Below are 26,108 nucleotides of genomic sequence, written 5' to 3'. Positions count from 1 at the left end.
GTGGTGGTGGTGGTCGTGTTGTTGGTGGTAGTGTCTTTGGGGGTGCACATAGCAGAGAGTGAAGAAGAGGGTGCAGATCGAGAGGATGAGGAGGGTGCAGAAGAGTAAGGCTGAGCGAGCCACTCAACCAAGTCTGGTGCATCCTTTAAAGTAATTGAACGCACCTTCTGCAACTTCCCACTTTGGCTCAAGCCTGTTGCTCCTGCCCTACCCCTACCACCCCTGCGGAAGGGCCTGCCTCTTCCTCTGCATGTCATTTTTTAAATGACCCTGTGACAAAACTCTTAGTCCCTATACCGCTGAAGGACTGCTGCAGTATAGGTGAGCGGTCAGCAGTGGTGCACGTCAACCCTATCTATTGTGGACCTATAGCGGTCCTTACAGAACAGCAGACTGTACCGCACTCAAGCCTATGTACCGTAGCACCCTATACCAAGTTACCAGTCCTTATAAGAACTTTTGTGGACCAAGCAGGTTGTGTATTAGTGTTTAGCAGACTGTACGTCAGTCCCTATACCGCTGAAGGACTGCTGCAGTATAGGGCAGCGGTCAGCAGTGGTGCACGTCAACCCTATCTATTGTGGACCGATAGCGGTCCTTACAGAACAGCAGACTGTACCGCACTCAAGCCTATGTACCGTAGCACCCTATACCAAGTTACCAGTCCTTATAAGAACTTTTGTGGACCAAGCAGGTTGTGTATTAGTGTTTAGCAGACTGTACGTCAGTCCCTATACCGCTGAAGGACTGCTGCAGTATAGGGCAGCGGTCAGCAGTGGTGCACGTCAACCCTATCTATTGTGGACCGATAGCGGTCCTTACAGAACAGCAGACTGTACCGCACTCAAGCCTATGTACCGTAGCACCCTATACCAAGTTACCAGTCCTTATAAGAACTTTTGTGGAACAAGCAGGTTGTGTGTTAGTGATTAGCAGACTGTACGTCAGTCCCTATACCAATGAAGGACTGCTGCAGTATAGGGCAGCGGTCAGCAGTAGTGCACGGCAACCCTATGTATTGTGGACCGATAGCGGTCCTTACAGAACAGCAGACTGTACTGCACTCAGGCCTATGTACCGTAGCACCCTATACCAAGTTACCAGTCCTTATAAGAACTTTTGTGGACCAAGCAGGTTGTGTGTTAGTGTTTAGCAGACTGTGCGTCAGTCCCTATACCGCTGAAGGACTGCTGCAGTATAGGGCAGCGGTCAGCAGTAGTGCACGGCAACCCTATGTATTGTGGACCGATAGCGGTCCTTACAGAACAGCAGACTGTAACGCACTCAGGCCTATGTACCGTAGCACCCTATACCAAGTTACCAGTCCTTATAAGAACTTTTGTGGACCAAGCAGGTTGTGTGTTAGTGATTAGCAGACTGTACGTCAGTCCCTATACCAATGAAGGACTGCTGCAGTATAGGGCAGCGGTCAGCAGTAGTGCACGGCAACCCTATGTATTGTGGACCGATAGCGGTCCTTACAGAACAGCAGACTGTAACGCACTCAGGCCTATGTACCGTAGCACCCTATACCAAGTTACCAGTCCTTATAAAAACTTTTGTGGACCAAGCAGGTTGTGTGTTAGTGTTTAGCAGACTGTGCGTCAGTCCCTATACCGCTGAAGGACTGCTGCAGTATAGGGCAGCGGTCAGCAGTGGTGCACGTCAACCCTATCTATTGTGGACCGATAGCGGTCCTTACAGAACAGCAGACTGTACCGCACTCAAGCCTATGTACCGTAGCACCCTATACCAAGTTACCAGTCCTTATAAGAACTTTTGTGGACCAAGCAGGTTGTGTATTAGTGTTTAGCAGACTGTACGTCAGTCCCTATACCGCTGAAGGACTGCTGCAGTATAGGGCAGCGGTCAGCAGTGGTGCACGTCAACCCTATGTATTGTGGACCGATAGCGGTCCTTACAGAACAGCAGACTGTAACGCACTCAGGCCTATGTACCGTAGCACCCTATACCAAGTTACCAGTCCTTATAAGAACTTTTGTGGACCAAGCAGGTTGTGTGTTAGTGATTAGCAGACTGTACGTCAGTCCCTATACCAATGAAGGACTGCTGCAGTATAGGGCAGCGGTCAGCAGTAGTGCACGGCAACCCTATGTATTGTGGACCGATAGCGGTCCTTACAGAACAGCAGACTGTACTGCACTCAGGCCTATGTACCGTAGCACCCTATACCAAGTTACCAGTCCTTATAAAAACTTTTGTGGACCAAGCAGGTTGTGTGTTAGTGTTTAGCAGACTGTGCGTCAGTCCCTATACCGCTGAAGGACTGCTGCAGTATAGGGCAGCGGTCAGCAGTAGTGCACGGCAACCCTATGTATTGTGGACCGATAGCGGTCCTTACAGAACAGCAGACTGTAACGCACTCAGGCCTATGTACCGTAGCACCCTATACCAAGTTACCAGTCCTTATAAGAACTTTTGTGGACCAAGCAGGTTGTGTGTTAGTGATTAGCAGACTGTACGTCAGTCCCTATACCAATGAAGGACTGCTGCAGTATAGGGCAGCGGTCAGCAGTAGTGCACGGCAACCCTATGTATTGTGGACCGATAGCGGTCCTTACAGAACAGCAGACTGTACCGCACCCAAGCCTATGTACCGTAGCACCCTAGACAGACCAAGTTACCAGTCCTGATAAAGAGCTTTGTGGAACAAGTGAGTTGTGAATGATTAGCAGACTGCAGCAGAAGGGCAGCAGTCAAGTATAATATTCTTTCTATATTTGGAAGAAAGAATATTATACGTGTACAAGCCTATTACCGTACCACTGATACCAGTCCTGAAAAGAACCTTTGTGGAACTAATAGTAACAGCAAGTCTTTAAAATTATCCTCACTGCCTGACACACTGCTTCCTGCCTGTCCCTATACAAATTGGCAAAAAAGAGTAGGCTGGAACGATTAGCTGGAACAGCTCTTTTGTGGACCTGATAGTAACAGCTAATGATGATGATGATGATGATGATGAAGAAAGACTAATCTGGCTGAGCTGTCCCTAAAATAGCAGCATACAGCGCTCTGTCCCTTTATCTAAACTGACAAAAGAAACTCAGGCTGCTGACCTAACACCTATACCAGTCCTGAAAAGAACTTTTGTGTACCAAATAGCTAGCGTTTTCTCTGTCCCTACTCCACACAGGATCCTTTCCCTACAGTGACAGAAGAAAGAATGTAAAATGGCCACCGGATCGGGTGTATTTATAGGTTAGGGGGAATGTCCAAGTGTCCATGAGCTGTCATGTCTCAATTGGTTGTCCTGTAACACATGATAAACGTGTCACGAAAGGTTAAAGTTCTTGTATACATTAAACACGTAAGTCCGCCGGGGCGAACGACGGAAAAAGGCGTTCGAACCCGCGGACGGCGAAAGTCGGAAATTCGCCGCGAAACGACCGCCGGGCGAACCGTTCGGCCATCACTATTGTGGAGGAACTTCATACATTATTGCCACACGCAAGTGGCTCATCTCTGAGTCATGGGACTTCCTTCATTTTTGATTTTTCCCATGACCATAGCCTTCACCTTATCCCAGGCGTTGGTGAGCACACCTTTGTGTAAGGTGTTAACCCACAAGCAAAAGCGCAGCTAGATCCCACCCACAACTAGGTCATCCCCAAAATGTCTGTTCCTCAACAGAACCATTTTCAGTATCCTCAACATCCCCAAATGTCTAGTCCCAAACAAATGTCAACTACTCAACCCCAACTCCTTTCAAACCATTTATCTTCTAAGAATTCAAAGCCTTCAAAGGTGATACTACATCAGAAAAACAGCAAGCAAGCACATAAAGACATTATGCTTATCTAGTGTTGGCCTCTACCCTACAAGTAGTTATCTTTTAAAGTTTATATATAAAACATTCCTAATCAGTTATTCACTTGCACTAAAAATCAGGTAGCTTGCTATGAATATATTGTGGGTTTCTATTTACAGTGGCTTGCCGGGATGCAAGATTTACAATCTAGAAGGTAGAAAGTTGTCAGGATCAGCTAAAACACTCTGCTGATTAAACAAATTGCTCAGTTCTTGTCATTACTGCAGCATTACTGCAACACAAAATACCTAGTGAAGCTTCCGTCATCACTCCTTAAAGTGTTTCCTGAATGCTCCCCATAGCCCGTCATGAACAGTCAAGTGTTTGCTTTAATGAGAGGTGGACTCCGAGAGAATGGAGGAAAGGCCAATGGGAGCTTGGTTTATTTGATTTTGTTTGTGCTGACTTAGACATAAATCATAACTTGCAGGTAATGACCCCCCTGGAGACCTTGCAATAGCTTAAAAATAAAAAAACAGAATAAAGGAGAGGATGGAAATGAAAGTCTGAACTGTATTGCACATCCCATAAGAGTATTATTTTCTTGAGAAAGTTTCCTTTAAAAAGATAATTCCAGCATGCACATTGTATTTTGTAAATAAGAGAAATCTATTCTTCATGAACTGAGCATTGAGTGTATGATGGTGTGAGCAGCAGGATTCTTTTAGTAAGGTAATATTTTTGACAATTTAGATTGACGACATTGTCACTTTAAAATGAAGGTATAACGGTTTTGGTAAGAGCAGCAGTGTTGTAGCGGGTTCGCCGTCAACAACAGTAATAGTTTGGATTTAGGATACCACCATCTATTGGCTAACTAAACAGATTGTATTGCAAGCTTCACATCCATCTATTGGAAACCCACCAACCTCTACCACACTTAAATCTACACTGGGACTTTTACCGCTTGGGGTCACCCACTGATTGCATTGCTAATGATTATATGCCATAGTTGAACCATAGTTATCTAGTTGACACATCATTTTTGATATGAAGGAATTATGTTTATATATATATATATATATATATATATATATATATATATATATATATATATATATATATATATATATATATATATATATAATTTCCTTTATATTTATTAAAAAACATTTTTTTCCTCTTTTCTCTTCTGTCGACAGTCTATTATGTACCTTATTATAAATCTATATAAGGTTTAGTGATTATAAAACAATTTATCATGTTAAAGATGTTGTAAACAATATATGTATTTTCTGTTTCTAGAAGTTATTCTTTTTGCTGTTTGCACTTGTTCAAAGAGATAGAGGGTCCTGAAGAAGCGGGGGAACCCCACGAAATGCGTCAACATCCTTCCTCTATCTTAACTATAGGCTATGCATGTTTACAGTGGGTTATGAGCATTGGTATTAATGCAAGCAGCTATATGAAATATGTGATTTTACATAGATTTTATTGGAAGAAATAAAGTTTTCTATTTTTATAACTATCGATGTATCCTTGTGTTCACTGGAGGCCTATTATTCAGTTTTGCTATATTTAAATCAACAGGCCACAAGGTAAAACAAGTTTGGAACCACAGGCAGAAACAATCACTTAGAGCAACTCAGCTTTTTGAAAAAAAGGATATAATCGTGCAACTACTGAATTTCAGATAGGAAGAACAGTCAGTATGCCTAGAACCAAAGTTTAAGGCACAAAAGGGAAACCATGTCCCACTTGTAGTCAGGTTGCTGTTAATCCACATCTGGAAGCCTTACCTTAAATAGCAAATTAACTGCAGAACCTTTGCTCTGGTTTGATTAGGTGCTCCCTAAGTTTTGCCATCCTGGCCCCTACCACTCCATTTGCGTTTCATTTTTATATAATGATTTCTTAGTCATTCAACAAGCCTCTAAACAATTACCATGTAGAAATGGATGGGAGGACGATAATGGTGATATTGATGATCAAATATGGGAAGTGGCATGTTATTTAATGACACAAGTATCTTTATCCTCAATGCAAAAGTTGATCCAACTTTTTATTTTTCATAGAGTTTATAAATAAATCTGTAAAATTGTATAGCTGGGGCAAAATGGAATCTCCAATTTGTCCCTAATGTAATCAAGATCAAGGAACTCTCATCTACATGCTGTGGAGATGTCCTAAATTGGCAAGGTATTGATCTGATACAGCTGACACTGTCTGTTATTTTACATGCAGCTTCTTTCTGATCCTTTATCATTACTTGGTGTGATGGATGAGGAACAAAATTAACCTGCCACAGTTGTTTTCATTGATAAGACTATTATTTGTAGTGCATAAGCTGGTGGCATGTCGATGGTTATCCCCACACCGTCAGACTAAGAAAATATGGATAGAATGGGTCAATTCCCTGCTACTTAAAGGAAAATTGACTTACCAATGTAGGGGCAGACCCAAATGTTTTTTTGAAATTGTGGTAAGACTGGTTTGAGGTTCCGGGGGTTAGCCCCAACACAGCTAATATTAGATCAACCACTGCAAATGTCATAATCATTGAGTAGATGTCTTTCCAATGTACTCATGTTGGGGGTTAAGTCTCTTGAGAGAAGAATGGCAAACCCAGTGTCTGAGTTTGTAGTGTGCCCAAGGGCGGAAATGGGTACCATTTTGTACCAAAACCAACTTTTTTTTCCATTTTTGGACAGAGTGTGAAATGGTTTAAGCAACCCTGGGATTCACATCAAACTTTTCAAGATCAGAGTGGCTCTCAGTGGCACAGGCAACAGGTAAGATAAGTATTTACATGCTTTTTTGCAGTCTTTTTTTTTTTTACAGTCCAGTTTTTGCACATACGGCTTAACCAAAATTAGTAACTAGGTTATTTAGGCCTCATGTACATGGGGGCCTGGGACTGTACAACACAAAAATTCCAGCATCTGCGTCCAGGTGGGTATGTCTGTCTGCATGTGCGGGTTTAGGCAAGTACCATTATATACCCGCATACAGCCATTGATTACTATGGGTGACTATATGCAGTACCTCTGGCTACCAGGTGGGGAAATATGCCCAGATTTTAGGTTGTACAGGTACAGGTGATGCCTTGAAACCCCTGTCAGTTTTTTTGTTTTTTTTTACATCTCTGAGATTTGGGGAGATTGCCCCTTATGTCATACCCTGTAGATACCACAGGGAGTGGGAGGAGATCAAGAGTCCCTAATGGAACTAGTTCCCAAAATGGAAGATTGCCCCATTATTTCTATATTAGTGGCAACTCAAAATTTGGATTTTAATTTACTTTGTGTCCTGGTGGCAATGGCCATCACAAAAAATACAGAGGGTGAATCTCCTTAGTGGGGGGATAGAAATAAAAACACAAAAGGGGTTCAAACTCCTTACCACTCTATACAAAACGTCATAAAAAATGTTTTGAGTAGAGATGCACATGAAGGTTAATGGAGTGCAGTTTCTGACTTTAGCATAGTTTAGTATAGTGATTACTTCAACAGAAATATACCAACATCATTCTATAGTGAAAGATTGGAAATGAATTGAAGTGTATTTATTGTTCCTTTTTGTTCCATCCAGCCTAGCACATAAACAAGGTTCCTCCAAAGTTGGCATATCAGTGTCTTCCTACAGTGAGCTAATGGGACAGAGATGGAGGACGGAGAGTGTGCAAGCAGGCAGTGACAGATGAGATGTAAAAATTAACAGTGGATACCAGTAGCGGAGTTCTAACTTGATTCTAATTCACTGATGGTTAAATCCAGAGCATATGGCATGAATAATGTGAGGTTCTCATTTTGAAGCTGGCCAGGCACAATGTAACGTTAGCAACTTCCAGTCAAACTAACGAGGCCTGGTGACAGAAGACAAGACATAACAGCTTCTACAAGGCCAAGAAATGCCAAGGAGGGAACACGGATATATTTAAATAATATTTTTATTTAAAAAATAAAATAAAATCTGTAGTATATTTATATAAAATTGGGGTTCATATGCGCGTGCACAGGGTGTGTCAGGGCACACCCTAATCACCCCATGTGCATTAGTATTATCACTCTATTATCACTGTGTGCCATCAGGAAGATGGGAAAGATCTCCCTCTTGCTGGCTATGCCATAAGAGAAATGTTTATGCTCTTCTCTTTCACTATGCTGGAAAGGGGATCAATCTGCCAGGGTCATATATATGTAAACCCACACACAGCCACGTATGTTTGAGCTTTAGGGTGTACACCTTAATACAATAGGCTGTGCACACCTATGATAGGGTTATGGGTTCTCTATTGATTCCAGGAATACATAGAAATTTAAAGTGAACCTGTACTTTGCTCACACTAGGTAAAGCTAAAGCTTTGTTTAGGCCACATGCACATGGGTGTCTAGCTCCAGCGTTTTGGTGCCGGTGGGAGCGGTGCTATCACCACCCCATTTAGCCACTGTCAGAGCGCCTAATCTTCCTCTTTCATTTTAGACATTGTTAGCAAGTTGAAACTCACACATTAACAGAAATGATGGATAACCGCACAACATAATATTCTAAAGTGGCTTCTTTATTAAACCATAAAATCAAATGCACAGAAAATGAGCAGAAAATTCTAACATATTTTAAGTACACAGGTGCTTAGTTGAAGATTCTATGTGTGCGGGAAACATGTTAGAAGTACTCTCCTTTACATTTGATTTTATGGTTCCATAAGCTTTGGAATATGTCAGCGTGCCATTATCCATCTTTTCTCTAACAATGAGTACCAGGCGAGGAGTACATAGAAAAGTGTGTCTTGCCTACAAGTCAAGCATGGTGGTGGGAGAATCAGGGTCTGGGGCATTGAGAGAACCATGAATGGCAACATGTACTGTGACATAATAAAGCAGAGCATTATCCCCTCACTTCGGAGGCTGGGCGGCAGGTCAGTATTCCAACATAACAACCCCAAATATACCTTCAAGACGACCACTGCCTTGCTAAAGAAGCTGAGGGTAAAGGTAATGGACTGGCCAAGCATGTCTCCAGACCTAAACTCTATTGAGCATCTGTGAGGCATCCTCAAAACGGAAGGTGGAGAAGTGCAAGGTCTCTAACATCCACCAGCTCCATGATGTTGTCATGAAGGAATGGAAGAGGACTCCAGTGGCAACCTGTGAAGCTCTTGTGAACGCCATCACCAAGAGGGTTAATGCTGGAAAATAATTGTGGCCACACAAAATATTGACACTTTTGGCCCAATTTGGACATTTTTACTTAGGGGTGTACTCACTTTTGTTGCCAGTGGTTTAGACATTAATGGCTGTGTGTTGAGTTATTTTGAAGGAACAGCAAATTTAGACTGTTGTATAATCTGTACACTCACTGCTTTACATTGTAGAAAAGTGTAATTTCTTCAATGTTGTCAGATAAAAAGATATAATAAAATATTTACAAAAATGTGAGGGATGTACTCACTTTTGTGAGATACTGTTTTCATTAGCTACCATGTGTCTATACATGTAATTACAGGCAGCCCACCTCCTTCTATACAGATCTTGGCCATTTTTAGAGGAAAAACTTCTCCCTCTGAGAACTGAAGTTCCCGGCTTCATAAACAGGCTGCAGTGGAGATGATTTTCTTCTGAGAACTGCCGAGAACTGAACTGGGAAAAAACGGCTCCATTTAATAATAAGCGTACACCTATAACTGTTTTTGGGTGTTTTTAATCTTATGACCTAAAAGAACAGTAACTCCATGAGACTATGCAGGTATTGACAAGCAGAGTGTTGCTTACACAGTAGCCGTGACCTCCAAAGCTGGCCATATGGAGTTTTTTTTTATTCAGCCAGCGAGCTGATGAAAAAAAGTCTAACAGATCCCTCCATTCAACTTAGATGGACGTATCGCCCACTGTGCCAGTTGTATTTTGACTGGTTCAGCCGCCTGTCAAAATATCAGAACAGCTGTTGCATTTGATTGGAGACCATCACTGTTTGTTCAACAATTTTTCTGCCTGGCTTCAATTTCTCAATATTGAGGGATGTTGGGTGCAAGTGGCAGACTAGGCCATCCACTGTTTTAGTTTTGGGCAGTTCCTCAGAAACCAAATTAAATTCATACAGCTTATGGCCAGCTTAATTATCCAAAGGGAAGAACATTGCCAAGCTCTTAAAAAAAATGGTACTATCATACTGTTATAACTTATACTACCTTCCCTTTCTGTGAGGCATGGGCCCCACCTGCCTTTCTAATGTCAACTACCTGCAAAATAAGCTCAAGAGGTGAGGTGTGGGCAGGGCCAATTGAGGCAGCTGCCTCAGATGGAACTCATGGAGTTGGCACTGAGGCCAGTGTCCATACTGGATACCTCATCTTCAGTAGATTTTTAGACGAGTGTATGTTCACCTTCTGGGCCGCACAGCATCATTAGTTATTACCGTGCAGGCATCTGCCCCTGGCACTCATCCTACCTTCTCTTTCTGTGAGCTGAAGGCTCCCCCTGCCTTCCCAATGACAACTATCTGCAGAATAATCTCAAGAGGTGAAATGTAGGCAGGCCCATGCGACCATTTGAGGCAGTTGCCTCAAGCAGTGCTCATGGAGGCAGCATCGAGCCTGGAGTAGCCATATCTTTAGTACATTTTCACACCTGTGTATGTCTCAGGGCCGCACAATATCATTGTTTGTTATGGTAAAGGCATTTGCCATCAGTGTGGCCCGGGGCCTGGGCAGCGGCAGCCTCAACTTTGGGACTCAGAAGGTATTGTGGAGGTATTTGCCATTGACAAGGTTGGCCTAATTGCATAACTAAATGCCTTGGCTGCCCAAAGGGTGGATGGGTTGGTGTGTTATAGGGCTGTGGTGATCAGCCATAATTACATTTTCGCAGCGTTCCTTTCTGTGGCTCTTTAGACTATGAACACTTGGTATGCAGCCACCCCCCTGATTTTTGTGTTCAAAAATATTATATTAAAGAGTATAGTGCACTTCATTCAGCAATGTGACCCAGTCATAGAAATATGCTGTGGTGAAATAGCAGATGGAGCCATCAAAGTGCAAGTCTAATCCAAGATATCACTAGTACACCATGTTCAGATAAAAAGACAGGACACTTTGTTACCAACAGAAGGTAACATTTGAGGCCACCAACATCTAAGATGTCACCAGCACACCATGATCAGGAAAAACAGATGGGGCCCTTTAACATCACCAAATGGAAAGTGACATTTAAGGGCAACAAGGACCTCTTTCCTCAGACAGCAGTTACACTCATTTCTGCCTATGGAAGAGGGCCTTAGTGGTCTTGAAACATTACTTTCTGTTGAGTAAAAGCATTCTGTTTTTCCTGATCATGGTGTGCCGCTGACATCTTGGATTGATTCCTCCTTCTGACATTAATAACCCCCATCTACCAGATTCCTTACTGTTTGATGCAGGTCAGGGATTCCAATGCGAAAGACCATCATACTGAAGTTTGAATCGTCAGGGACAGACATGGATCTCTCCTTTATTCTACGGGCAGCTATCGATGATGATGAAAGAGGATTAGAAGAACCAATATTGCTGGTGGCAGAAGTGGGATTGTTCTTCCCTCCAGAGACCGGGCCCTCTCTGGAGCTGTCCGAGTCCGACTCTTCCCCAGGGTATCCGGAGATGCTCCTCCTCTCCTCCTCGCTTGATACAGGACTCTGGGGCATTGTCAGGAAGGCAGAACCACAGCAGCATTACAGGGCCAGCTGCAGGACAGGAAAGAAAAAAAAAATTATTGACAAAAACGTAAACAAAAATGTACTAAAATACAGCATAAAGTCAATCTGTACTCAATACAGGTATATTACAAGGATATTCAATCCCAAGAAAAAAAACAAAAAACTTTTTATATATTGCAGTTTACTGGTTTCTCTTATTATGTTTTTTTGTAAATCATTGCCTTAAACTAGGAACAGAAAAAAAATGGATAAATTGCAGGTTCCCAGTCTTTAAATGTGGCGTCTGCATTATTTTTCTTTTTTTAGGCTAATTAGCTTTTCATAAAGTACAGAAAAGAACTGTTGATCTTGCCAAGTAGTATCCTTGTCACTTTCTGTCACCATAAAACAATATTCCTTATGTAAACTACTAATCCTTACCCCCTTGTATGTAATGACAATTAAGAGAGGAATACATGTTTTAAGTCCAGTCTGGTTGGCAACCATGGCTCCTTCTATGGATAAAGTGGAGTGACTTAGGGTAGTCACGCATGGACAGAAGGGCGCCTGAAAAAAGAAAACTGGTGTAGCCACCACATCTAAGAAGTGGCAATCTGCAATACTAAAATTTTTTGTGCTTAGAAATTTCTGTTAGTTTATTGCACCAAAGTAGCACTGAAACCTTTCCAAAACTGTAGTATCATTGATATGAACGGGCGCCATTAAAAATATTGTGATTTCTCTAAACATGCAATTCTGTGCAGATCAAGTTACATCTGAAATTGCACCAGTGTGAACCAGGCCTAATAGACAAACGAATATTGAGGGTATTGGTAAACACTATACACATTACTTTATGGCAGTGTTGCCAACCGGCAAAAACAGGAACTTTTCTCCTGCCTGTAAATGCCAGTGACAGGATAAATTTGCCAGTAAAAAATATAATAGCTGTGACGCTCAGCTTGGAACTGTGCAGTTTAAGAGCCAGCTTAGACCATCTGAGTGCTTGCTACAGTGTGTTTGAGTGACGCCAGCAGGGGGAGGTGCCCAAGTGAGTAAGGTGATGTCATGGTGCAAGGGAGCCGAGTGGCTGGAGCCGAGTGTGCAGGTCTGCCTAACGGGAGCAAGGCAAGCCGGGTGTGGGACTGTCAGTGCTGTTTGGATTGGAGTGGACTTAGGAGACCATCTGGCCTGGAGAGAGACTATATTACTTACTATATTGAAAATAAAATAAGAGACTTCTTTTCTTTTTTTTTTTTTAAGTTTTTTACATAAAGCGGAGTTCCACCCACATTTTACACTCCTCCCCATCCAGCATTAATGTGTACCCTTAAAATCCAATTGGCCCTGCACATCATTTCCAGCTTTGCAATGTCTCCTGGGAGATGTGTGAAATCAATCCCAGGAGGTAATAGGCAAAGCCAACCCAGACGCTATTATACTGGTCGTGCCGCACTGCGCATGCGCGAGATCCACGGGTGCATGCTGGATAGCCAGCATGCAGGGAACCCAGGAAGTAATACACTGTGGCTTCAGATGTCCACACAGGAGATGGCCGTAGAATGTTGGGACTTTGTAAAGTAAGAAAACAATGCTGCACATTTACAAAACAGCCCTTAGTTTGCAGCATACCTTCAGTAGACTACACTAAAGCATCAGTATTATAGGGGTATTTTTATATAAAAAGTTACATTTCGGCCAGAACACAGCTTTATTATCTACCTTAAGCTCACATTCACAACGCACCCTTTTGTCGGCAATGGCACTGTTCAAATTGGTAAGACACTGACTTTGCATTGCTGCATTGATTCTAAAAAGTGGTTCCTGCACTGCTTTTGTTGATTTTGGATACAACTTGCATAGACATCTGTGCATGAAGGTGCACAGATCTCGTCCAAGTTGCATCTGCAGTTGCACTGACATGCTGAAGTTGCACTATTTCAAGGCTGCATACAATGTGAACTAGGGCTAAACCACATTGCCAATTGCATATTGTACTTGTTTGTAGCCTAAATACTGACATTTGCATTTCAAAGAGTTCGGAAATGCCAGTAAAAATTTAGATGTTCTAGTAAAATGGGGATGTTGTGTCAGTAAATATTTTATTATATCTTCATGTGACAACACTGAAGAAATTACACTTTGCTACAATATAAAGTAGTGAGTATACAGCTTGTATAACAGTACAAATTTGCTGACCCCTCATAATAACACAACACACATCATTAATATTTAAACCGTTGGCAACAAAAGTGACTACACCCCTAAGTGAAAATGTCCAAATTGGGCTCAAAGTGTCAATATTTTGTATGGCCACCATTATTTTCCAGCACTGCCTTAAAGTGGAGTTCCACCCAAAAGTAGTAGAAATTCCGCTCATTTGTTTCCTCCCCCCATCTGGTGCTACGATTGCCATCTTTCGGGGGAGAGGGGGGACGAGATACCCATCTTCGACAGCTATCCTGGTCCAGCTTCCGGGAGCCATAGCCGTGGATATTGACGTCATGGCTCGCCTCCCTCCTGTCGCCGGGCCAGTAGGAGAGAGAAGCGGAGCTTCGCACATGCAGCCGCAAGGCTACACTGTGGGGTTCCTTTATCCACAATGGCGGCGGCAGCACCATGGAAACATCAGCTGCGGTGCCGACATCCCTGGACTCCAGTACAGGTAAGCATCGTATTAGTATACACTCTGCACCAGAGTGATTAATTTTGGGACTGTTCTTAAATATTTTATGGACTTTTCCATTCACTTGTCTGTTTGTCAGATATGCACATTCTTTTCACCTATTGAAATAGGTGCCTTTAAGCGCTGCACTAATTTATATATGTTAATGTGAACTTGGTTTGTTTGTGTGCTAGCAGCTGGGCTGTGCTCCTCACAGAAATTTTGTAGTTTCACTACTTTTCGTCACTTTTTGTTCACTTTTGAAATAGCGCAGTGTTTTCTCTTTTTTGTTTTGTCGTATTATTATAAGCAAGCAACTGCAGTATATGTAGCTTCTCAAGTTATCACTGGAGTCCTCTTCTACTCCTCCATGACAACATCTCAGAGCTGGTGGATGTTAGAGACCTTGCGCTCTTCCACCTTCCACTTGAGGATGCCCGACAGATGCTCAATAGAATTTAGTTCTGGAGACATGCTTGGCCAGTCCATCACCTTTACCCTCAGCTTCTTTAGCAAGGCAGTGGTCATCTTGGAGGTGTGTTTGGGGTCATTATGGTGGAATACTGCCCTGTGGTCCAGTCTCCAAAGGGAGGGGATAATAATCTGCTTCGGTATATCAGAGTACATGTTGGCATTCTTGGTTCTCTCAATGAACTGTAGCTCCCCAGTGTCGGCAGCACCCATGCAGCCCCAGAACATGACACTCCCACCACCATGCTTGACTATAGGCAAGACACACTTGTCTTTGTACTCCTCACCTAGTTGCCCCCATACACGTTTCACACCATCTGAACCAAATACATTTATCTTGGTCTCATCGCAACACAGGACATGGTTCCAGTAATACATGCCCTTAGCCTGCTTGTCCTCAAACTGTTTGCAGGCTTTCTTGTGCATCATCTTTAGAAGAGGCTTCCTTCTGGGAAGACAGGCATGCCGACCAATTTGATGTAGTGTGCAGTGTATGGTCTAAGTACTGACACGCTGACCACCATTCCCCCATCCCACCACCCCCTTTAACCTCTGCAGCAATGCTGGCAGCACTCATACATCTATTTCCCAAAGACAACCTCCGGATATGACACTGAACATGTGCATTCAACTCCTTTGGTCGACCATGGCGAGGCCTGTTCTGAGTGGAACCTGCCCTGTTAAACTGCTGTATGGTCTTGGCCACCATGCTGCAGCTCAGTCTCAGTCTTGACAATCTTCTTATAGCCTAGGCTAATTGGGACCAATTTGGACATTTTCACTTAGGGGTGTACTCACTTTTGTTGCCAGTGGTTTAGACAATAATGGCTGTGTGTTGAGTTATTTTGAGGGGACAGCAAATTTACACTGTTATACAAGCTGTACACTCACTACTTTACACTGCAGGAAAGTGTAATTTATTCAGTGTTGTCACATAAAAAGGTATAATAAAATATTTACAAAAATGTGAGGGGTGTACTCACTTGTGAGATACTGTAGATACGTAAAGGCCAACAATGAACTTTTATTTTTTGGTCTGATCAAAAAGGTGCAATAGAAAGCATTGCACTGCACCTACACAACACACACCAGCAAGCATGCATTATACGGAGAATAACATGCACCCACTGGTGTAAATAGGCCCTATAAGAAGAGTTATTACAATTATCTTTCTGGCAGCCCATTGACTGCAAAGCCTTCACCACTTCTCAGCCCTTGTACACACGGTCGGAGATTCCGACAACCAAATCCGTCGGATTTTGTCCGACGGATCTTGTCCGAAACTGTTACATACACACGGTTGGACAAAGTTGTCGGAAAATCCGATCGTTCAGAACGTGATGACATAATTTCGTTACGATGGGACTACATTCAGGTTAGTAGCCAATAGCTTTGATGTAGGAATTTGATCTGAGCATGCGTGGCACTTTGTCCGATCGGAATTCTCTACACATGATCAGAGTATGTCCGATCGGAGCATTTTGTCGGAAAATATTTCCGGCAAGTTGGAAAATTTGGTCCGACGGATATTCCAATGGAAACAGTCCGATGCAGACCACACACAGTTGGAATATCCGACAAAACTCTCCGATCGGACACATTCTGTCGGAATCTCCGATCATGTGTATAAGGGCTAACTCTCTGCTAGTATTCTACAGTTCTGGGAGGAACCATGATGCCCGGCAGGGTGAGTCAGTATGCAACTCATCTCATCGCTAAATACATACAGTGGTTGAGGAGCATCAATGCAGCAGTTTCTAATTGCTGGAAAAGTAAGTATATAAATGCTTATTCTACTGGAGACCTATTTTTTTATAAAAGAGACCTTGTAATGATAGTGCACCATTGAAAGCGATTTGTTGAAATTATTTAATAAGTGCAAAAAAGACCTGTTGCTCCTGCCATAAAGGTTATTATCCAATAACTTATTGTGCTGCATTCCTATCAGTTACATTGAACCTAGTCATCAATGAAGGCTCCCTCCCCTCTACAGCCATGGCCATACGTTTTGGAAACAATACAAATAATAATTTTCCCAAAGTCTGCTGCCTCCGTTTTTATGACAATGTTCATATATGGCAATGTTCATATACTCCAGAGCAGCCTTTCTCAACCTTTTCAACACAGAGGAACCCTTGAAATAGTTCTCCGGTCTCGAGGAACCCCTGCTAAAAATTAGAAACCTAAAACTCATGATACATTAGTGTGATGGTCAGTAAGAGGAATGGTCCTTACACTTGTGGTCATTGGGAAGAATTACCTCCTTACAGATAGCTAAAAAGATCAATGGTGTCTGTGGGAACTTATCCGAGAGGCAGAAATTGCCCAATGCTGAAGGAACCCCTAGCAACCTCTAGAGGAACCCTGATTGAGAATCACTACTCCAGAGTGTTATGAAGAGTGATCAGATGAATTCTGCAAAAGGTACAGGGACTGGACTGAGGACTGGGGTAAAGTAATTGTCTCTGATGAATCCCCTTTCTGATTATTTAGGGCATCCAGAAAAACCTTGTCTGGAGAAGAAAAGGTGAGCGTTACCATCAGTACTGTGCCATGCCAACAGTAAAGCATTCTGAGACCATTCATATGTCAGGTTGCTTCTCAGCCAAGGGAGTGAGCAAACGTTTTGCCTAAGAACACATCCATGAATAAAGAATGATACATAAACATCCTCAGAGAGCAACTCCACCCGAACATCCAGGAACAGTTTGGTGAGGAACAACGCCTTTTCCAGGATGATGGAGCACCTTGCCATAAGGCAAAAGTGATAACTAAGTGACTTGGGGAACAAAACATAACAATGTTGGTTCTATTGTCAGGAAACTCCCCAGACCTTAATTCTATTGAAAGCTTTTGGTCAATCCTCAAGAGGTGGATGAACAAAAAAAAAACCCCACAAATTCTGACAAACTCCAAGTATTGATTATGCAAGAATGGACTGCCATCAGTCAGGATGTGGCCCAGAAGTTGATTGACAGCATGCCAGGGCAAATTGCAGAGCTCTTGAAAAAGAAAGGTCAACACTGCAAATATTGACTCTTTTCATAAAGTTAATGTGATTGTCAATAAAAAGCCTTTGAAACTTATGAAATGCTTATAATTATACTTCAGTATACCATAGTAACATCTGACAAAAAGATCTTAAAAACGCTGAAGCAGCAGACTATGCGTAAATTAATATGCGAGTCATTATCAAAACTTTTGGCCATGGCTGTATACCATAAATAAGAGGGAAAGGGGGAGGCTGTGTTGCAGTCCTGTCTTTGTGGGGTTGATTTACTATAACTGAAGCACTCACAAGCTGATTGGCTACCATGCACAGCTGCATCATTCTAACTTTAATGTCTTCAATTAAGCTTTGAAAATAAAACCTAGAAGCGGATTGGTTACTATGCACAGCTGCACTAGATTCTAACTTTAATGTGTTCGATTAGGCTTTGACAATTGGTTACTATGCACAGCTGTACCAGATTTTGCATGCTCCAGTTTTAGTAAATTTAACCCATTGTGACAACACTTCTCCTATACAGTTCAGTGAATGAATGTGGTCATCCTGGGACAGGAAGTGTGTTAACGGCAGGATCACCATTTGAAAATAAAGGAAAAAAGACTGAAGCTGCAGCCACCAAATCTAAATATTAATATTACATGTTTGTAGGGCTTTTTTTCAGCGGGAACGCAATGGTATGAAAACCACCAGCACTGAATGTATATAATGGCATGCTGGAGGATCTATTCATTCTGACTGCTGGGGGATTTATTGTTGCTAGAGGGTAAAATGCTGCTGGTCGGAGTCTTATGTTGCTGAAGAGATCTAATTTTAGGGGGTGGGGTGATTGTTCCTGGCTGCTATTACTGCTGGCTGCTTGGGGATCTATTGTAGCTGGGGTAGATCTATTGTTGCAGGCAGCAGCACTATTGTTGGTGGGGGGTTCTATTGTAGCTGGGGTGGATCTATAGTTGCTGGCAGCAGAGCTAGTGTTGTTGGGGATCTTTTGTTGCTGCCGGGTCAATTATTGTTTGCTGATACTTGGTTCTATATTCTCTACTGGGGGTGGTAAGGGGGCGAAGACAATTGATGGTGCTCTGAGGTGGCTAGTGGCCGGTGACGAGGTGACTCTCTGAGGGCGGGGAGAGTATCTGCAGGGAGCACCTGCCCTGCAGGTTTGTACTTGGGTTTAGAAAGTTTTTGGGGGGTTAGTAGGAGGCCAAGGTGTGTGCTGGGGTGACTTGTATAGGGGTAGTTGACAAACAATGGCTGTTGTGCAATGGTGAATATCTACTAAGATACTGACCAAGGAGAATAAAAACCACCATATATTTCTCAGTGTATGAAATCAGGAAGTCGGTTTTAATACATACTGTATATACATTGAAAACACAGTGGGGCACAAACGCTCAACTTTAATTCAACTTTTCATATTTTCCCATTTAGATTGTGATGCTGAGATAATTCAACGGTACACTCAAAAGAGCCTCTTTCTGTCTTACTGTGTTATAGGAATTCAACAAAAAGAAAAAGCAGCTGACATTCTGGTGTCTTGCTGAAAATACTGAATAAAATGGGAGGAAAAGGAGATGAAATTACACCTCTGAAAATGATCTTTGTTATTTTGCGGATCTGTGGAATGCTTTCAAAGTATGTGTTTGAATGACAGCATCGGGGTCTTGTGAAAGGAAAAATTAATCGCTATGTTCGCTTCATCAGTAAAAATACTGCATTAAATCAAATACATAGCTCCCACCTTTCCCAGATTTCAAGGGACTGTCTCTGATTTGGAACAAAGTCCCTCTGTCCCTCTTTCCTTCATTTGTGCCTGATTTTGGTCTCATCTATATAGTTGTACAGGGCCATCTCAATAACATCATGGGCCCCTGGTCAAAGTAATGTACTGGGGACCTCTACCAACAATAGGGCCCAATTTACGTACCTCCTCTCAATAATCCAAGCATAAATAGTTGACAGAATTAAACATAAATTTATTAGTACTTTCAACAAAATCGATTTAAAAAAATAAGAAAACATGCCATAAATCAAAGACTAAGGGCGGGGTTGGCGAGCATAAGGGCACTGTACAGTAGCATTCAGGAGCACAATATAGGGATCAGGAGGGCACAATGCAGGTTAAGGCATTCTGCCTGGGATATGGCCTACCTAGGACAACTTAGTAAAAAGTGTGACTGTCCAGTTGTCAGAAACCATGAATTAGACGGAGTCAGAAGTACAGTTAAATCACACTTTAATAATAATTAAATAATTTAATAATAATGAAAAAAAAGCTGAACAGAGAAAACGTAGTAAAAGCATAGCCAGAGTCAGGGAGTAAGAGAACAGCGTAGTAGAACAGTAAGCAGGATCTGGAGCCAAGCAAGTCTTTAACACAGGAGAGCGTCTCTAGAGATGTGATCAAGGCAAAAGGCAGAGATCATCTGGACTGGACAGCTTAAGTAAGCAGGACCGATGAGCAGGATATCAACAGGTGAGTCACTGTGGAAAGATAGGAGCTGGCAATTAGCCAACAGCTGAGCGGCCAGCTCAGAGAAGGAAGGGCTGGGCCCAGCCCTGACACCTGTCAAATCCCCCCCACCCCTGTCCACCGTCACCTCCACCAATCCATGCATCTGGCCCCTTTCAGGACATTGGCACATAAATGCCAACAGGGAGGGGCTGTTTTTTTGAAGCTCCGATTAGAGGCAGAGAGTGCACTCTCAGTCCACCCAGGTGTGTTACAAAAGCAAATGAATATTCATGGTTCTAACACTGATCCTCCTCGCGGTCAATCAGGAAGCGAGTTTTGACACAAGCCGCCTGAAAGGACAGGCACTCCTAATGGATGCCTAGGAGGAGGAGGAGGGGAGGCGCTGGAAGCCTCCATGGAGGAGAGGACTCAGAGCCGAGCTGCTGCCTGCCACGATAGAGTAAATGCCGGACCGACCGGCCCACAGAGTGGCCCACAGAGTGGCGATGGGTGCCGCTTGCTGGGGGGGGGGGGTAGATGGATATTTGCCACCCACCCCCCCCCCCCCCCCAAAGAAAAAAAAAACACCAGCTGCCACTGTCCTGGACAGTTGGCAAGTATGATGCAATCATAGGGCCAATGCATTAAGACAGCCCGGTAGCTGTATATAAAATGCTCCATTTATCCTTCAAAAAGTGTTTCCCAGTGCTAAACCTTTCATCCAATTTCCAAACCGCCACATTTGTAAATTTCAAAAGCCAATATAAAAGGAATAGTAGTGGTAAAAAATGGCTATGCCTACATATTTTTGCTAGTAGGTGTCCCTTGTTCCCATCTCAAAAGGGTACGGAAAAAAAAATGAAATCTGGCAACATATTACAATTAAATTGTATTATCACTCCTCAATTAAATGAACCTTTTATCCAATTAGGCAGATCATTACAATACACACTTGTTAGTCAATTTTTAAAGTGGACCTTCACCTTCAACAAATTTTGCCCTTCCTCCTCCGCCGATCTCTCTCACATTTTATTTCTACTTTTCACTTCCATAATTCTTGCCTTCTTGCAGAGAATGCATTAGGGCGAAAAACATTTTCGACTTTAGAACCACTTTAGAAATGGTTTTGATGTAACTAAATGTAACCTCCGAGTCTGTATTGGGCAATGTATGCACAGTTTGAATTGCCTGGGTTTAACAGGTTTCTGTTAAATAGAAATCTTTTTATTTCTGCCATGAGCTTAGCCGTAACATAGCACACAGTCCAATTTATTAACAGTAATGTCTATAGAATACCTAAAAAAAAAAAAAGAAAAAAAAAAAAGAAGAAGAATTAATAATATATATATGTAGCACTAATCCCCGAAGGAGCTGCTGGTTATTTTTGGGCTTACCGTTACCCTCCATTCTCCTTGTTGCACGTCTAGGGGGTGTCCCGTGGTAGATGGCCCACTAACTTGAGACTGACAACAGATCCACTTGAATGGCTTTTATTTGCAAAACTCAGACAATTGAATTCAACTTGGGATCAGAGGGTTGGAAGGGAAGTTCAGGTACTCTTAGTGTCAAAGTCAAAAACACATTGAAGAACTTGCTTACTTTGACTGCATCCAGAGAATAGCCACTCGCAGCTGGGTGTTCACTCAGGTTGGGCAGTCCCTCTCTCACAAGGCCTAGCAGCCAACTTGGTGCTTACTTATGAACAAGTCTCTGCAACAGATGTTGTTGTAGAAATGTACAAGATAATGTCTCTGCCACAGACGTTGTTTTAAAACCTGTAGGAAAACTAAGCTTGAGAACACTTGTAGGCTACCTGGATCTTTCAGCCTGCTTGGCGATATCCACAAGACTGGATTCTCTTGGTTACTTCAGCCCTTCCAGGCTCTTGCTAAGAAAACCAACCCGTATGTGGTGTTCTTCTGAAGAGTCCTCCCCTGGAATGCTTGAAGTACACTGGGTCTCTCCCGAACCAAAGACGGCACCCAACCACCTCAGAATCCTCCTTTAGTTTCCTTGCCTCGGGCTAGCCAACCCCAAGACATTAAAGTCAGGTGGATCCGCAACCCAGGCCATAGCCTTCCTGGGGGCTGGTCAGGAGGACCAGGACCATGTAGTCAGCACATCATACTGGACCGGAACCCCGAACCACGTGACCTCCGCACCTTAAGTACCCTCTCCCAAAAAGCACAGCGAGAAAGCCCCTCCCACTGGGCAGGCTCAGAGAGAGAGTAACTTAAGCACCTGACCAGACCATAGTTTCATGCCTGACAGAAGAGACAGTGCCCCTTGTGGCCAGGCTGAACATCTCATAGTCCAGTCAGACTGATGCTGAAGCCCAATTTAGATAATTACAACCAAACTGCAGTTTAGGCAACTTTAATTTTAGAAAAACCGCATAGCGCGTGCTCCTCAGAAGTCGCCGCTATATATATATATATATATATATATATATATATATATATATATATATATATATATTTTTTTTTTTTTTTTTTTTGTTTAGGTATTCTATAGACGTTACTGTTATTGGACTGTGTGCTACGTTATGGCTAAGCTCATGGCAGAAATAAAAAGATTTTTATATTATATATATTAATATCTGTGGGTACAAAACAATAGCTCACTCAGCAGTGACATGCTACAATAAAGAAGAATAATACCACATAAAGTCAGGCAAACTGTCACATCTTAACATGCGCGGATGCCCAAGGATCACCGAGTGACACGGGATGATGGATTTCTTCTAATAAATCAGCAAGGCCCAATAAACCTCTCAAGCTGTCTGCACTTGTCTGTGTATTTTATAGGGCTAAACTCAGATATCCTGGGCCTATTGACCAAGTCAACATGCAAAGTGCAGCAATCCATGGCATCCAATCAGAAATAATCCCCGGCCTATACTATAACAATAATCTAAATTTCTCATTAAATAAAAAAAACAAAACACAAAGATCAGATTTTATTAAATGTTATGGTTTATTGCAAATAGGTCTAGAGAAAAGTGTTCATAAAAATAACATCACAGTCATCTTTACGCTAGTGAAAGGTAATGTACCTCACTCAGTGAGTTTCATCAAGATTTTAGTAAGAAATTAGGTTGGATAATCACGCTCCAATCTACGCCATTATATTTATCCTAAAAGTGGTTTTAACCACTTACAGACCGGAATATGCCCCCCCTTAATGACCAGGCCATTTTTTGAGATACGGCACTACGTCACTTTAACTGACAATTGCACAGTCCTGTGACGCTGTACCCAAACCAAATTTATGTTCTTTTTTTTTCCCCACAAATATAACTTTCTTTTGGTGGTATTTGATAACCTCTGCGATTTTTAGTTTTCTTTTGTTTTTTGGGGGGTTTTTTTTAGTAGCAATAAAAACATCCAATAAAAAAATGTAAAAAAAAATCAAATCTCTTCATCAGTTTAGGCCAATATGTATTTTGCTACATATGTTTGGTAAAAAAAAAATCCCAATAAGCGTATACTGATTGGTTTGCACAAAAGTTATAGCGTCTACAAACCATGGGATAGATTTATGGACTTTACATTTTTTTTTATCTTTTTTACTAGTAATGGCGGCGATCAGCGATTTTTAGCAGGACTGCAACATTGCGGCAGACAAATCTGACACTAAGTGACACTTTTTGGGGACCAGCGACACCAATACAGTGCTAAAAAAAATGCACTGTCACTGTATAAATGACAATGGCAGGGAAGGGGTTAATATCAGGGGCGATCAAAGGGTTAAGTGTGCTCCTAGGGAGTCCTAACTGTGGAGCGAATGCTGACACTGGAGGAAAACAGAGATCTGTGTTTCTGTTTAGCAGAAACACAAGATACCAATTTTCCTCCCTCACAGAACGGCAGTCTGCCTTGTTTCAAGAGGCAAACCTCCGTTCTGTCTCTCCTATGAATGACTGGCAGATCCCAGTGGCCGCGATAGCTGGCGGACCTGCTGATTGGCTCCTGCTGTGTCCAATCACAGCCTGAGAGGGGTTCAGGCAGCACGGGTGCGTGCGCCCCAGAGCCGACAATAGCGATTATGAGCAAGATGTACAGTACATTTTCTGCAGACTTAAGCTGGCAATAGATAGAACGAATCTTGAAGGATTTAGCAGGGACCAGCCAAGATTCGATTCATCTACAGTATCTCACAAAAGTGAGTACACCCCTCACATTTTTGTAAATATTTTATTATACCTTTTCATGTGACAACTGAAGAATTGACACTTCGGTACAATGTAAAGTAGTGAGTGTACAGCTTGTATGAAAGCCAGTTTATACAGGAGCGACCTGTCAGGCAACTTCTCAGAGCTCCATTTAGTACAATGGAACCATTCTAATAGCAGCGACTCAAGTCGCTCCGATTTAGAAAAAGTTTCCTGTACTAGTTTGGGGCAACTTCAGAGCAGCTTGCATTGACTTCTATTTGTAAGACGTGCTAAGGTTGTGCTGTGTGAACTGGCACTAATAGTATAAATTTGCTATCCCCTCAAAATAACACAACCATTAATGTCTAAACCGCTGGCAACAAAGGTGAGTACACCCCTGAGTGAAAATGTCCAAATTTGGCCCAATTAGCCATTTTCCCTCCCCAGTGTCACATGACTCATTAGTGTTACAAGGTCTCAGGATCTAAAAAAAAGAATTTCTGCTCTACATAAAGATGGCCTAGGCTATAAGAAGATTGCCAAGACCCTGAAACTGAGCTACAGCACGGTGCAGAGGTTGAAGGGGTGGGAGGGTCAGCCTGTCAGTGCTCGGGCAATATGCCGCACACTGCATCAAATTGGTTTGCATGGCTGTCGTACCAGAAGGAAGCCTCTTCTAAAGATGATGCACAGGAAATCCTGCAAACAGTTTGCTGAAGACAAGCAGACTAAGGCCATGGATTACTAGAACCATGTCCAGTGATCTGATGAAACCAGGATAAACGTATTTGGTTCAGGTGGCGTCAAGCGTGTGTCGGGACAACCAGGTGAGGAGTACAAAGACAAGTGTGTCTTGCCTACAGTCAAGCATGGTGGTGGGAGTGTCATGGTCTGGGGCTGCATGAGTGCTTCCAGCACTGCAGAGCTACAGTTCATTGAGGGAACTATGAATGCCAACATGTACTCTGACATAATGAAGCAGAGCATGATCCTCTCCCTTCGGAGACTGAGCCACAGGGCAGTATTTCAACATGATAAAGACACCAAACACACCTCCAAGATGACCAATGCCTTGCTAAAGAAGTTGAGGGTAAAGGTGATGGACTGGCAAAGCATGTCTCCATACCTAAACCCTATTGAGCATCTGTGGAGTATCCTCAAACAGAAGGTGGAGGAGCGCAAAGTTTCCAACATCCACCAGCTTCATGATGTCATCATGGAGGAGTGGAATAGAACTCCAGTGGCAACTCTTGAAGCTCTGGTGAACTCCATGCCCAAGAGGGTTAAGGCAGTGCTGGAAAATAATGATGGTCACACAAAATATTGACACTTTGGTCCCAATTTGGACATTTTCACTTAGGGGTGTACTCACTTTTGTTGCCAGCAGTTTAGACATTAATGGCTGTGTTTTGAGTTATTTTGAGTGGACAGTAAATTGACACTGTTATACAAGCTGTACACTCACTACTTTACATTGTAGCAAAGTGTCATTTCTTCAGTGTTGGCACATGAAAAGATATAGTTAAATATTTACAAAAATGTGAGGGGTGTACTCACTTTTGTGAGATACTGTATGGGCAGGCTGAATGTACCCAAGTTGATCAATCGATCAACTTGGGTAAAACCAGTATGCCAGATTTTTAGCATAGCAATAAGCATTGTGTTCTCCCAGCAAGGACAGCTCCCCGCTGACTATGTTGATGGGAGTATTGATCGATTCTCTTTCCTGCATCCACAGAAACAAAATATCCTTAATCTATGGCCTGCCTTACCAGCCAGATAGAATTAAACACTGTATATAAATATCTGAATATCCCAAGAGTGGGTAGCATAAATATATTTTGTAGGTGCTTCTAAAAATAACAGCAAATTACCATTCAACATCCATCCTGCCCCGTATTGTTGTCTATAGTCAGTATA

At 42.5% G+C, this 26,108-nt stretch overlaps 1 protein-coding gene across 2 annotated transcripts in view; it reads right to left on the bottom strand.

Moving 5' to 3' along the window:
• SHANK1 (SH3 and multiple ankyrin repeat domains 1) overlaps window positions 1–26,108 on the bottom strand; it is a 933,614-nt gene that overhangs the window by 571,601 nt on the left and 335,905 nt on the right. For both annotated transcript variants that reach the window (XM_077457204.1, XM_077457205.1), the window contains exon 2: window positions 11,174–11,485. In XM_077457204.1, the coding sequence (XP_077313330.1) occupies window positions 11,174–11,446 (273 nt within the window). In that variant the 5' untranslated portion in view covers window positions 11,447–11,485. The remainder of the gene's footprint in view (window positions 1–11,173; window positions 11,486–26,108) is intronic.

This window comes from Lithobates pipiens, unplaced genomic scaffold (assembly GCF_037356315.1).
Source record: "Lithobates pipiens isolate NorthernLeopardFrog02 unplaced genomic scaffold, aLitPip1_a1.2 Scaffold_27, whole genome shotgun sequence".
Classification (NCBI taxonomy): domain Eukaryota; kingdom Metazoa; phylum Chordata; class Amphibia; order Anura; family Ranidae; genus Lithobates; species Lithobates pipiens.
The sequence above is the reverse complement of the archived record's forward strand: the minus strand, read 5'-3'. Positions and strand labels throughout refer to the sequence as shown.